The following is a 13,184-nucleotide window of genomic DNA, read 5'->3' on the forward strand; positions in this document are numbered from 1 at the left end:
GATTTGGGGCCAGCCCATAGTACAACAATTAATTGAGCCATATCCCACATGGCCAACCATGGTTTGAATCCTGACCCCTGCAGCTTGAAAAGCAGGCTGTGAGGATCAGCAGATGCCATAATGGTTATGTCACTGGACTCCCACATAGTCGATTGTGATTTGAGTCCTGGACCCAGCAGCTTGAAACTCATGCCGGGTGCATGTATGTGTGTGCCCAAAATCTGAAGTTGAGACTGGAAGAGAAGGGACTGGCATGGCCATCCCCACCAGGAGGTGACTTCTTGCTCTCTGTTTCTCTGTCCTTTCTTGTCTCTTCAGTGAGCACATGCACCCTATAGCAAAAATCTCTCCAGAGAAAAAAACAAAAGCATGCTGGGTGCATGTATGTGCCCAGTCCAGATGGAAAGGAGGAATGGAGGAAAAAGGATTGCCATGTGACCACACCCCATTCAGGGGTGTGCTCTCTCTCTCTCTCTCTCTCCCTCTCTTTCTATCTGGTGAGCACACAGCCCTCTGGCACATAAAAAAAGAATACAGGTAGGGGCCAGCAGGTGATGTGGTGGTTAAGGTGCTGGACATTCTCACATGATTGACCATGGTTCAAGTCCCGGACCTGGTGGCTTGCTTTCTCACTCCCCCTCCCCCCTGCCCCCACTGTGTCTCTCTGGTCAAATTAAAATAAATAAATGAATAAATAAAAGTAAATAATTTTAAAAAAAGAATAAAGGTTTTTTCAGTTCGTGGTCTTGGAGGTCCAAGGTAAAGGAGCTGCTATATCTGGTGAAAGTCTTCTTGCTGGTGGGTGCAACCAGAAGAGTCCTGAGGCAGGATAGGTATCACATGGCAAGAGGACAAGAGCAAGTATGTCCATGTCTGTCTTTCCCTTTGTTTATAAATTCACCAGGATTAAATCAGGGAAGCCCACCCTGATGACATTCTCAAATATTAATCACCTACCAAAGACTCCAACTCTTAATCCTGTAGTCAGAGTTTGTTTCCACCCACTTAATACCATTGCAATGACTTGCCAAATTTCAACACATGAATCTTAAGGTACATGTTTAAGCCATAGCAGTACTTGTTTAAAATTCCTTTACTATCTTTTAACAGGGATGGTAAGAGGGTAAGGAGGTAAGTGTGTGCTGTTAACCCACCATTTCACTGAAATTGGTTGACTCTAGTTAGTTAGTTTTTTAAAAAAATTTTTTTTAATTTTGTTTATTTATTCATTTATTTTATTTTGGCCAGAGAGAGACACACACACACAGAGAGAGAGGGAAAGTGAGAAAGTAAGCCAAGTCCAGGACTCGAACTGTGATTGGCCATATGGGAATACCCAGCACCTTAACCACCACGCCACCTGCTAGTCCTGGTTGACTTTAAAGTCCCCCTCTTTTTACTCTATAAACCTGTTTTCCTTGGGTGCTGATTGTCCTGTTGACTGGTGACTCTTATAGGGTTGGCTTTTCTCAAATCTTTTTATCCCTTTTTTTCCTTGATAATTTTAATGACCTACTGTATATTGCTCTTCCTCTAATGGTTAACTTACTGAGTTTAGAATAAAAAATTATCAGCGTTAAAAATAAAACAATTGGGGACCAGCAGGTGGCGTAGTGGTTAAGGCATTGAACACTCTCATATGGCTGACCATGATTCGAGTTCCAGACCTGGTGGCTTCCTTTCTCTCTCTCTCTCTCTCTCTCTCTTTCTCGTCAAATTTAAATAAACGAATAAATAAATAAGATCATTCTTCAAAAATTAAAAAAGAAATAAAACAATCTATAGGGGCCAGCAGGTAGCATGACAGATAAGGGCGTTCAACTCTCACATGGCTTACTATAGTTTAAGTTCCAGACCTGGCGGCCTGCTTTCTCACTCTCCCTCTCTCTCTCAGTCTCTCGCTCACTCTCACTCTTTCTCTCACTCTCTTTCACTCTTGTCAAATTAAAAACAAATAAATAAAGTTAAATAAAATAATTCTTTAGAAATAAATAAATAAAAATAAAAACAATTTGGAGCCAGCACGTGATGTGATAGAGGCACTGAACTCCTACATGACTGACCACTGTTTGAGTCCCAGACCTGGCTTTCTCACTTTCTCTCTGGTGAGCACATGTGCCCTATAGCAAATTTTAAAAATAATTCTAAAGAGGGTGAACAGGTGGTGTGGTGGTTAAGGGCACTGGGCTCCCACATGGCTGACCATGGTTCAAGTCCCAGGCCTGGTGGCTTGCTTTCTCACTTTCTATTCTCTCTCTCACTCTGTCCCAAATTAAAATAAGAAAATAGTCAAAAAAATTATTAAAATAAATACTAAATAAAATTAAATAAATAATCATTTTTTAAAAATAAAACAATCTGGGCCAGGAGGAGGCATGGTGGTTAAGGCGCTGGACTTCCACATGATCAACCACAGTTCAAATCTTGGATCTAGCAGATCTCTTAACTGTGATTGGAATCCTAGCCCCAGTGGCTTAAGAAACATTCCAGATGGGACTGGCAGGTGGTTTGGTGGTTGTTAAGGGTGCTGGACTCCCACATGGCCGACCGTGGTTTGAGTCCCAGACCTGGTGGCTTGTTTGCTCTCTCTCTCTCTCTCTCTGTCCCTTTCTGGTAAAATTTTAAAAAGTTCAATAAAATAATTCTTTAAAAAAACACTTCAGGCACATGGGCATGTGTGCCCCAAATCCTGACAAGATGTAAAAATGGAGTAGGGATTGTGTAATGATCACACCCCTCTGGAGGGTGCTTTCTCCTTCTCTTTTTCTCTGTCTTTCTGGCAAGTACATGTGCCCTCTGCAATAATTAATGTAAAAATAAATAAATAAATAAATAAATAAATAAATCATCTCCCACCTACTCAAGATCAGAGCTTTTGTGTATGTTCTATCCCCCAATTCCACGATATTTTTCCTCAATTTTAACATTCTTTTGGGGACAGGCAGGGGGCATGGTGCTGGACTCCCACATGGCTAACCGTAGTTCGATTCCCAGACCCAGCAGCTTGCTCTCTCTCTCTCTGTCTCTCTGGTCAAAATGGAAAAATGATAAATAAATAATTCTTAAAAAAAAAAAAAGGGTAAGAAAGTACCCTTCCATTGTACATTCGTGGAATATGGATGTATGAATAAAAGAAATGACCCCCTTTGTAGGGGCCAGCAAGTGGCATGGTGGTTAAGGCTCTGGACTCCCACATGGCCGACTACAGTTTAAGCTCTGGATCTGACGGCTTGAAAAATCACACTAGGTGCATGTGCATGCATGCCCCAAACCTCAGGAAGTGAATGGAGGAAAAGGAATTGTGGCATGGTCATCCCCCTGGGGGATGACTTCTTACTTTCCCTTTGTCTCTCCATCGAGCGCATGTGCCATATGGCAAAAAAAAAAAAAAATCCTCTTGCATTAAATTAGATCATTACATGATCAACATTTATTAGAGTGTGACTCTTAACATTTGTCTAGATTCCTTGCTTACCACTATTTCTTGCATTTCCCTAAAAACAAAAGGGAAAAAAATGGTGCTTTAGGTCCTTTCTAGAATAAGGTAGGGGGTGGATGAACAGATAGATGGATAGATGGACAGATGGACCAGTGGATGATAGCTTATTCATATTGCAGAATCATGCCCTCAGCCTTTGCTAGGCCTTCTGTCAAAACATGTGGTTCACATATCTGTCAGCAGCTGTTTTAAGTGTGTTGGTTCCCATAGTCTTCTGAGTGCTCACTTTCTCAGTGATAAAATAGAAGCACTACTAGAGATGGCCTGTAAGACCTTGGAAGAGAAAGATCTGCCTCCTCATTGGCCTCATGGAACCCCTAGCCAGCACCCCCAATCCAGCTCTATACACACAACTAAGTCCCAACGTTCCTCACCCCATACTCCTGGGTCATCCCCCTTCCTTCAGGACAAGCACCAAGCTCCCCAGAGTGGCATGAAGTCCTTTTCAGCCTAGCTGGCTTTCCCCAGCTAAAAATCCCCTACCACAGGAATTATTCTGCTGCTACTGTCTTGGTCACAGGGGCTGGAGCCCCCAGCACTGGATTAGACTGGACTGTTCTCAGGGTCTCAGAGCTGAACCTGGAATTGAGTGAACACCAGGGGAGGGGTTCCAGTGGGAGACCAAATGAGGTAATGGATATATAAAGGAAGGATTAATGAGTGGGAAGATGGATAGATCAGCAACTGAATGGAAGGGTACATTCGTGGAATATGGATGTATGAATGAAAGAAGAAATGGGGGGGCAGCTCTGTGGTCTGGTGGTTAAAGGAGTTGGATTCCATGTGGATGACCATGGAGTCCCGGGCCTGGAGGTTTGAAAAACATGATAGTTTATGTATGCATGCCCACCCAAAACTCTTGACAGGATGGAGAAACAAAAGAAGGGATTATGGCATGACCACATCCCATGGACGGTGCTTTCTCCTTCTCTGTCTCTGGTGAGCACACACTTCCTGTGACATTTTATTTTTATTATTATTATTATTATTATTCAGTATTTGTAGGATGCATATGCTTGCCAGAGAGAGAGAGGGAGAGGGAAAATGAGATATCACTCCGCCAGAGGGAATGGCCACACCACAATTCCTACTCCTTCATTTTCCTCTCAGGATTTTGGTCACACCAACATGCGTCAGGCGTGACTTTCAGGCTGCTACCTCCAGGATTTGAACCACAGAGCTGGCCGTGTGGGGTCCAGGCAGCTTAACCTCCATGCCACCTACTGGCCCCACTCTTAGCACTTTTTAAAAATATTTTTAATAATTTTCTAAGAGTGTGTACACTTGCTGGAGAGAGAGAGAGAATGTGAGAAAGCACCCACAGTTTGGGCATGGCCATCCCACAGTCTCTTCTCCATTTCTCCTCCTGTTTTGAATTTTGGGCATACACACACATGTGCCCAGAAAGCTTTCCAAGTCACTGGGTCTGGGACTCAAACCACACAGTCAGCCATGTGGGATCCTGCCACCTTAATCACCACACCAGAATGAATGGAATCAACAGATAAGAGAATGAATGAGTGGTTTAATGGGGAAACCTGTGGTTGAGTAAACTTGGGTTGGAGATGTTTAGAGGGATTAACCATTTTCCAACACTCTCACCTCTGTTTTTTCTCTGTCCGCAGTGTCCTCTATTTCTCCATCCATCGCTATGAGCAGGGTCGGTTCTGGCCTCACCTTAAAGCCTCTAACTGGTCCACCACAGGTTTTGGACAAGGCCAGGGATATACCATCAATGTGCCTTGGAACCAGGTCAGTGCCTGCCCGCCCTCTGCCCCCAAAGTGAAGCCCGGCTCCACCTGTAAGCTCCAGGCAGGTGGCTGACTTGTCCCCATCATGCCTCTATTTCTGCAGGTGGGGATGCGGGATGCTGACTACATCGCTGCTTTCCTGCACGTCTTGCTGCCAGTCGCCCTTGAGGTTCTGGGGACCTGGGGTGTATTTGGGAGGGACTGTGTTGAAGGACAGCCTGTGAGGACAGGTGACCTCATAGTCTGTTCTCCCACTCAGTTCCAGCCTCAGTTGGTCCTGGTGGCTGCTGGATTTGATGCCCTCCAAGGAGACCCCAAGGTAAGGCAGGTTCCCTGGGGTCACAGGGCAGAAGGAACTGCAGAGTCAGGCTGACTCTCTGTTCCCCTAGGGTGAGATGGCCGCCACTCCAGCAGGGTTTGCCCAGCTCACCCACCTGCTCATGGGTCTGGCAGGAGGCAGGCTGATCCTGTCTCTGGAGGTGAGTGACTTAGCTTTATATGTCAGCCCATGGATTCTGGAGGGCTTAAGACCAAGCTTTCAAGCCCAACTAGAATTCCTGGCCCAGCATTCCCACTTGCTAGCTGGACAACCTTGCATAAGTCACTTGGCTTCTTCTTGACTTGCTTCCTCTACTTAAGTATGGGCATAATAATAATGGTAATCACCTCTTACCACTGTCCGGTGGGTTAAATGAGGTCAGTCTCTAAGTTCCCTGTTGCTCAACCTGCAGTGCGTGCTCGTGTCATTGTCATCATCATTCTTCCCTGGTAATGTCTGGTGTTTTCCTGATCCCCTTTATGACTCTTTTCCTAGGGTGGCTACAATCTCCGCTCCCTTGCCAAAGGTGTCAGTGCCTCACTCCACACCCTTCTGGGAGACCCTTGTCCCATGCTGGAGTCGCCTGGTGCCCCCTGCCGGAGGTGAGTCCAGGTGGAAGAGGGTAAAGTGGTACTCTCACTGCCCACCAGGAGCTGCTCCATCACCTTCTGCTCTCCCCACCCTCCAGTGCCCAGATCTCACTCTCCTGTGCTCTGGAAGCCCTGGAGCCTTTCTGGGAGATCCTGGTGAGGTCAGGTAGGAAATGAGGAGCCAACTTGATGGGCTGAACCTGGGATGAGCCTGGGGGGGGCTCTCCTTCAGAACCCTCCTGACTTCACTGGCCCCTGGCAGGGAGGGTTAGGCCCTCTCTCTCCCTGTGCCCTGGGTCCAGGCCTTTCACTCCTCTTTCTGTGTGGGTCAAAAAAAAAGATCCAACTTAGAAGAGTCGGCGGAATGCCACCCCCCCCCCTTGTAGTCGAGCCCTTCAAGGATGACAACATGGAGGACAGCACGGAGGACGAGGACGGCCCCTGGGAGCCCCCTGTGCTCCCGATGCTGACCTGGCCAGTGCCCAAGGCCCGCACAGGGCTGGTCTATGACCAGCGTATGATGAGCCATCACAACTTATGGGACAAGTATGCAGCTGAAAGGGACAGGTGGGTGTGGAGGGTCCCTTTCTCCTAGGCACTGAGCCCCCACCTCTGGTTCCACCCCCCAATAGCCACCACCCTGAGATGCCTCAGCGCATCTCCCGAATCATGAGCCGCCTAGAGGAGCTGGGCCTTGCCAGGCGCTGCCTCCCCCTGCCCGCACGTCTTGCCACTAATGCTGAGCTGCTCACCTGCCACAGGTCAGACCCCCAGGCCTTGGGTGGGTTGGCCCCCAGGGTCATTGAAAGGATCCAGGGACTGCAGCTGACATTCCCCTCCCTGTTGCTGGGGGATACAGTAGGAGGCCCATGTTTTTTTCTCTTGGGGGAGGGGAAGGGTCTAGGGTGGAAACAAAACCACCTCACTGTCCACTGGGCACTCCTCTTTGCACCTCCAGTGCTGAGTACGTGAGTCGTCTCCGGGCCACAGAGAGGATGAAATCCCGGGAGCTTCACCGTGAGGGCGCCAACTATGACTCTATCTACATCTGTCCCAGCACCTTTGCCTGTGCACAACTGGCCACTGGCGCAGTCTGCCGCTTGGTGGAGGCTGTACTCAGGGGAGAAGTATGTCCTTTTGGTGAGGGGGTGGCATCAGGCTGGGGAAAAGGCCACCTTCTGCTTATAGAGGCTCTGGGAGGTGACCAGGGCCTGGGGAAAGGGGCCATAGGGTAGGACCCTCCAGCAGTTGGGGAAGTAGTGGAGGGGATGTGAGGGAAAGAAGAGGTGGAGGAGGAAGGCAAGTGTGAGGGGAGGTAAGGGTGCAAGCCTAGCTCCCTGCCCCCCCACCCCAGGTTTTGAATGGTGCTGCCATCGTGCGCCCCCCAGGACACCATGCTGAGCAGGATGCAGCCTGTGGTTTCTGCTTTTTCAACTCTGTGGCTGTGGCAGCTCGCCATGCCCAGGCCCTCAGTGGGCGTGCTCTGCGGTAAGGGCTCCCTGGGGACTCCCAAATACTGATCCTTGTGGAGACCTAGGATCCCTCCCAACACACACACACACAGCCCAGTGGTTACACAGGAGGCTCTGTGGTGTAGCCCCCAGGACTTACAGATGCAAGCAAGAGGCTGCTCAGCCCCATTTACCAAGAACAGGCCCAAGGACAGGACCTCAGGGCTCACCCAAACAGGACCGTTAGGTTGTAGCATCCAGTGCCTCTAAGACTCAGGGTCCCACCCTAGCACTTCTACCACTACCAGCTATCCTGACATGCCATGTCCAGCCACAAATGCTTTAGTTGACTACAGAAGATTCAGGGCCCAGGGCCCCGGTAACTACCTAGAAGAGCCCAGAGTCAGGCCTTCATCCTCACACTGATAGGATCCAGAAGCTTGACACCTAGCACTTTCTCGAGAGATCCAACATTCTGATACCCAGCAATAAACGCCCCACAACCCCAGGAGTCTAGGCCCAGCTTTCTCGCTGAGGGCCAGCATCCCAGCTTATTATGGGGCTATCCCCTCCCCAGGATCCTGATTGTGGACTGGGACGTTCATCATGGCAATGGGACTCAGCACATGTTTGAGGATGATCCCAGGTGAGAGCTGAGGCTGGGAGCAAGGGTGTGGTCAGGGAGGTGGGAGAGCCATACCCTAGGGGTGCTGAGTGGCCCTAACCAGCCATAGTCTCCTTTCTACCCTATTCCCACAGTGTGCTGTATATGTCCCTGCACCGCTATGATCACGGTACCTTCTTCCCCATGGGGCATGAGGGTGCTAGCAACCAGATTGGCCGGGCCGCTGGCATAGGCTTTACTGTCAATGTGGCCTGGAATGGGCCCCGCATGGGTGACGCTGACTACTTGGCTGCCTGGCATCGTCTGGTGCTTCCCATTGCCTATGAGGTACGCCCTCAGGATGTATGTGACATGTCTGTGCAGGTGGCACCACCTGCCTGCCTTGCGACATGTGTGAGGCTGCCAGTGACTGATCACATTAGCCTGTGAGCAGCTGTAGTGATGGCCATCAGGGTAGAGGGGACTGTGGTGGCCTGGTGTATTTGCACAAAGAAATGCATGATTGCCTTCTCTGTGTGACATGCATGTATGAGCAACTGTCTTAGCTGTATGTATGATGACCTGCCCCGTGGTGGCTTCATGTGAAGGTCTTCTAGATGCACGGTGGTGGCCTGCCTGCATGTCCTAGAGGGATCTGTGTCCCCTGTGTATGCCATCATGATTGTCTATCTGGTATGAGGGTGGCCATGATTGATGCTATCTCTGTGGAACTGCGTGTGCAAGAAACAGGAGGGGTTTATGTATGTGTGTGTGTCACTCTGCACATGTAGCTATTTGCCATCACCTTTTTTCTGTGTGATGTGTGTGATACTGTCTGTCACAGTATGCTACTATCTTGGCAATAGCCTGTGTGGGACCTTCTGGATGTGGGAGGCTGTGTATGACAGCCATCTTTGGCTGTCGGCCCTGGCTGTCTGCGTCTCTGTGATCTGTGGGAGCAGATGGCATACGTGTGACTGCCTCTAAGTGCAGGTGTGAGTGGGGTGTGTGTACCTTCAGATATGCATGCACATCTGACTATGCCTTTTGTGTGTGTGCAACTGTGTGAAAGTGACCACCTCTTGTGGGTGCAACAGCAAGTTGCGTTAGCCTGTGAGGTGGGGGTGTGAGAATGTTGCGCCTGTGTGGTGATGCATATGACTATGACTTTGCAGGGGTGGCTGGGCATTATTGTTCCCTCTGAAAAGCTGCATGCATGTACTTGACTAGTGCAGAATACACGTAGTGCTGGTTTGTATGGGACTGTCTGGATGTGTGGCTATATGTGACCATCTCCTCTGAATGTGGTGCCTTCTGTCACAGAAGTGTGTGTGCGCCTGTCTTTGGCACTGTGTGTACAAAACCCTGGATCTTGGGTATGCGTTTCCCACGTTTGATCCTAGGGTACACATACACAGGGACAGGTCCATGTCTCTCCATTTCTCATGTCATCATCTCTTGACGCCTCAGTTTCCAGATCTCATGACTCTGTAATGCCCCCCCCATCTGTCCATTCCTAGCGTCTCCATGACTCTAAGGCAGTGTCTGGTATGTCCCTATCTTTGTTTCTCCTATCTTTGAGTCTCTACTTGTGTTTTCCTATCTTTCCCTCCTTGTTTTCAGGTTTCTGGTCTTGTGTCTCCCAGTCTCCAGGTTCCAAATCTCCATTTCTTTTTATTTTTAAACTTTATTTATTTATTATTGTTATTATTTAATTTGACCAGAGAAGGACAGAGAGGGAAAGTAAGAAAGCAAACTGCTGTGTCTGGGACTTGAACCACGGTTGGCCCTGTGGGAGTCCAGCACCCTCAGCTACCACACCACCTGCCACCCCCCAAATCTCCATTTCTGTGACTTGCATCTCCATCTATTCTTTTTTTTTTTTAACATGTCTCTGGATCTCCATCAGTTACTGCTCTCATGCCCATGTGTCTCTTGTCTCCCTACTTCAGTTTAATCCAGAACTGGTGCTGGTCTCAGCTGGTTTTGATGCTGCACGGGGAGACCCACTGGGGGGCTGCCAAGTGTCACCTGAGGGCTATGCCCACCTTACTCACCTGCTGATGGGCCTTGCCAATGGCCGTGTTCTCCTTATCCTAGAGGTAAGTCTCCAGAGCCCTCTTCCCCTGGTGGGAGGGTGGTTTGGAAGAGTTGGCTGTGTCACTAAGGACAACTTCCTAAAATTTCCTTTGAGATTGTTGACACATACTGGGCATTAATGATAATAATACCGCCAACATTAGCAACTTTAATTGAGTGTTCACTGTGTGCAAATTGCTCTTGGTACTTTATATGTATGATTAATTCCTTTACTTGACAAAGCAGCTTCATGAGGTAGGCTTCCTTACCTCTTTATTCCCCCCCCCTCTTTTTTTGGAGAGGTTTTTATTATTTATTTATTTTGTTGTATAGGGTGTGTGTGCTCGCCAGAAAATGAGAAACAGACAGAAAATGATAAATCATCCCCTTCAGGGTGGATGGCCATACCGCAATCCCTTCTCTTCCATTCTCCTCTTGGGATCTTGGGCACGCACACACATGCACCCAGTGTGAGTTTAAGCCACCAAGTTTGGGACTCAAACCGTGGTCGACTACATGGGAGACCAGCGATATAGCCATTATGTCAACTGCTGGTTCCTCATTTCCCTCTCTTAAGATCAGGCAAACTGGGCCATCATGTAGCATGGTGGTTGAGGCAGCTGGATCCCACATAGCCAACTCTGGTTTGAGTTCCAGACCTGATGGCTTGAAAAACACACCAGGCATGTGTGTCCAAAATCCTGAGTCCTGAGTGGAGGAAAAGAGATTGCAGCATGGCTATCCCCCAGGAGTGTTATTTCTCTCTCTCTCTCACTCTCTCTTAGTAAGTGCACACACCTATAGAAAAAAAAAAAGACCAGGGAAACTGAGGTACAGAAGTGCAGAGACTAGCCTAAGGTAACACATTTACTAGTGGCAGAGCCAGGGCTTAAAGTCATGCTGCCTGGCCCCAGAGCCTGCTTTTTACCATCACCGTAATTGCCTCTAAAAAAAGTTGATGGGAGAAATTCACTGATCTTTTGTAAACAACTCAGTGCTTCCACCCCCTGTGCCTCAGTGTCCTTATCTGTAAGAGTACTGGCATATGGCGAGCACTGTGTGAATGCTATATCTTCTTAGCATCATGTGTTGTTCAGACATTAACTTAACCCTCTCAGCAACCTTCTCTGTTATCTTCAGTCCTTGACAGATGAGAAAGGTCTCAGAGACATTGGTTGGCTTGCAAAAAAACCCACTTGTAGTGTGCCCAGGACTGTTAGTGGCAAGGCAGGGTGATAATTAAAAATGCCGAGGGGACCAGCAGTTGGCATAATGGCTATGTCGCTGGACTCCCATGTGATCGACCACAGTTCAAATTCCAGACCTGGTGGCTTAAACTCACACCAGGCGTGTGTGCGTGCATGCCCAAGATCTCAAGAGGAGAATGGAGGAGAAAAGATTGTGGCGTGACCATCGCCCTGGGGGGGGGGGTGATTTCTCACTTTCTGTTTCTCTCTGTCTTTCTGGCAAGCACACATGCCCTATAGTAAAAACCTCTCTCAAAAAAAAAAGAATGCCGACTAGAGGCTGGCAGGTGCCGTGGTGGTTGGATGCTGGACTCCCACATGGCTGACCGTGGTTTGAGTCCTGGACCTGGTGGCTTGCTTTCACACATTCCCTCTCTCTCTCTTTCTGATCAAACTGGGACAATATTAAAAATAATTAATAAAGTTAAATAAAATAATTATTTAAAAAAACCCTCATTAAAAAAAAAGGAATGGCCTAGTTGTTAAGATATTGGACTCTCACATGGCTGATGAAGGTTTGAATCCTCTGTGCCCTATAACAAAATCTCTTCTTGAGGGGTGATTTCTCACTTTCAATCTCTCTGAGAGGCGCATATATCCTATAACAGAAATCTCTCAAAAAAATAAAATAAAAATAAAAAGATAATGCCAACTGTTGGGGTCAGCAGGAGTCCCACATGGCTGACCACAGTTCAAGTCTTAGACCTGGTGGCTTGAAACTCATGCCAGGTGCATGTGCATGAGTGTGTGCATGTGCAAAATCTCAAGAGTAGGACCAGCAGATGATGTGGTGCTTAAGGAGCTATATTTCCACATGACCAACTGCAGTTTGAGTCCTGGACCTGGCAGCTTGAAAATTGTAACAAATAAATAGATAAATTAATTAATTAATTTAAAAAAATCCTGAGAGGGAAATGGAGGAGAAGGGATTGTGGCACGGCCATCCTCCCTGGGGGGTGATTTCATGATTCTTCTCTCTCTCCAGCAAGCATGCATGCAATATGGCAAAACCCTGAAGAAAAAAAAGAATGTCAATAGCCAACAGCCCAGCTTCAGGCACCAGGGCTACCTCTTCAGTTCTTGCGACTTTAGCCAAATCTGCCCACTCTGAGCCCCAGTTTCTGTAAAAAAAAAAAAAGTAACGATGTGAGAGTTCCTGTAAAGTATGAAAAGGTCAGGACAGGAGCTTGTGTAGAGACAAGCCAATTTGTTCCTGTGCTTGGTACGGCAGGGCCTTTGGAGGGGTTCATAGCAGCGTCTTACGCAGGTCAGTGGTTTCTGTGTGGTGTGAGGACAGTGTGAAGACAGGTTTCTGTATGGCTAGAAGGTAGGTTCCTGCACAAATCGAGCACCTGTGGTTGTGGAACTTTCGTGAGTTCACTGATATGCATGATGTCCTTAAAGTGGAGTCAGCACACAGCAAATACTTAATAAAGGGCAGCTGTTACTAATGCTATCACCAGTGAAGTTGGTGTATCTTTTCACTTTACATCACAACTTATCCCCCAAACAGCCACAACACACAGTAGGTGCTGCCCATCTAGAAGATATGGGTCCCAGGCACTTGTTCCCAGTCCCCTCTCCAGATTTGGGGAGGAGCTCGGGAGGCAGGTTACCTTGTCCTACAGATTCCCAGATGATCCT

General features: G+C 48.0%; 1 protein-coding gene across 5 annotated transcripts in view; it reads left to right on the forward strand.

The window, feature by feature from the left end:
• Positions 1–13,184, forward strand: part of LOC102487728 (erythroid transcription factor) — a 67,167-nt gene that overhangs the window by 51,332 nt on the left and 2,651 nt on the right. For all 5 annotated transcript variants that reach the window (XM_027769641.1, XM_006171933.3, XM_006171931.3 and 2 more), the window contains 13 exons: positions 5,125–5,251; positions 5,354–5,419; positions 5,510–5,569; positions 5,640–5,729; positions 6,065–6,171; positions 6,258–6,325; positions 6,546–6,705; positions 6,792–6,920; positions 7,118–7,286; positions 7,514–7,647; positions 8,188–8,256; positions 8,370–8,562; positions 10,167–10,317. In XM_027769641.1, coding sequence (XP_027625442.1) covers positions 5,125–5,251; positions 5,354–5,419; positions 5,510–5,569; positions 5,640–5,729; positions 6,065–6,171; positions 6,258–6,325; positions 6,546–6,705; positions 6,792–6,920; positions 7,118–7,286; positions 7,514–7,647; positions 8,188–8,256; positions 8,370–8,562; positions 10,167–10,317 — 1,523 coding nt within the window. The remainder of the gene's footprint in view (positions 1–5,124; positions 5,252–5,353; positions 5,420–5,509; positions 5,570–5,639; positions 5,730–6,064; positions 6,172–6,257; positions 6,326–6,545; positions 6,706–6,791; positions 6,921–7,117; positions 7,287–7,513; positions 7,648–8,187; positions 8,257–8,369; positions 8,563–10,166; positions 10,318–13,184) is intronic.

The sequence above is a fragment of the Tupaia chinensis genome, unplaced genomic scaffold (assembly GCF_000334495.1).
Source record: "Tupaia chinensis unplaced genomic scaffold, TupChi_1.0 Scaffold150028_1, whole genome shotgun sequence".
NCBI lineage: Eukaryota > Metazoa > Chordata > Mammalia > Scandentia > Tupaiidae > Tupaia > Tupaia belangeri.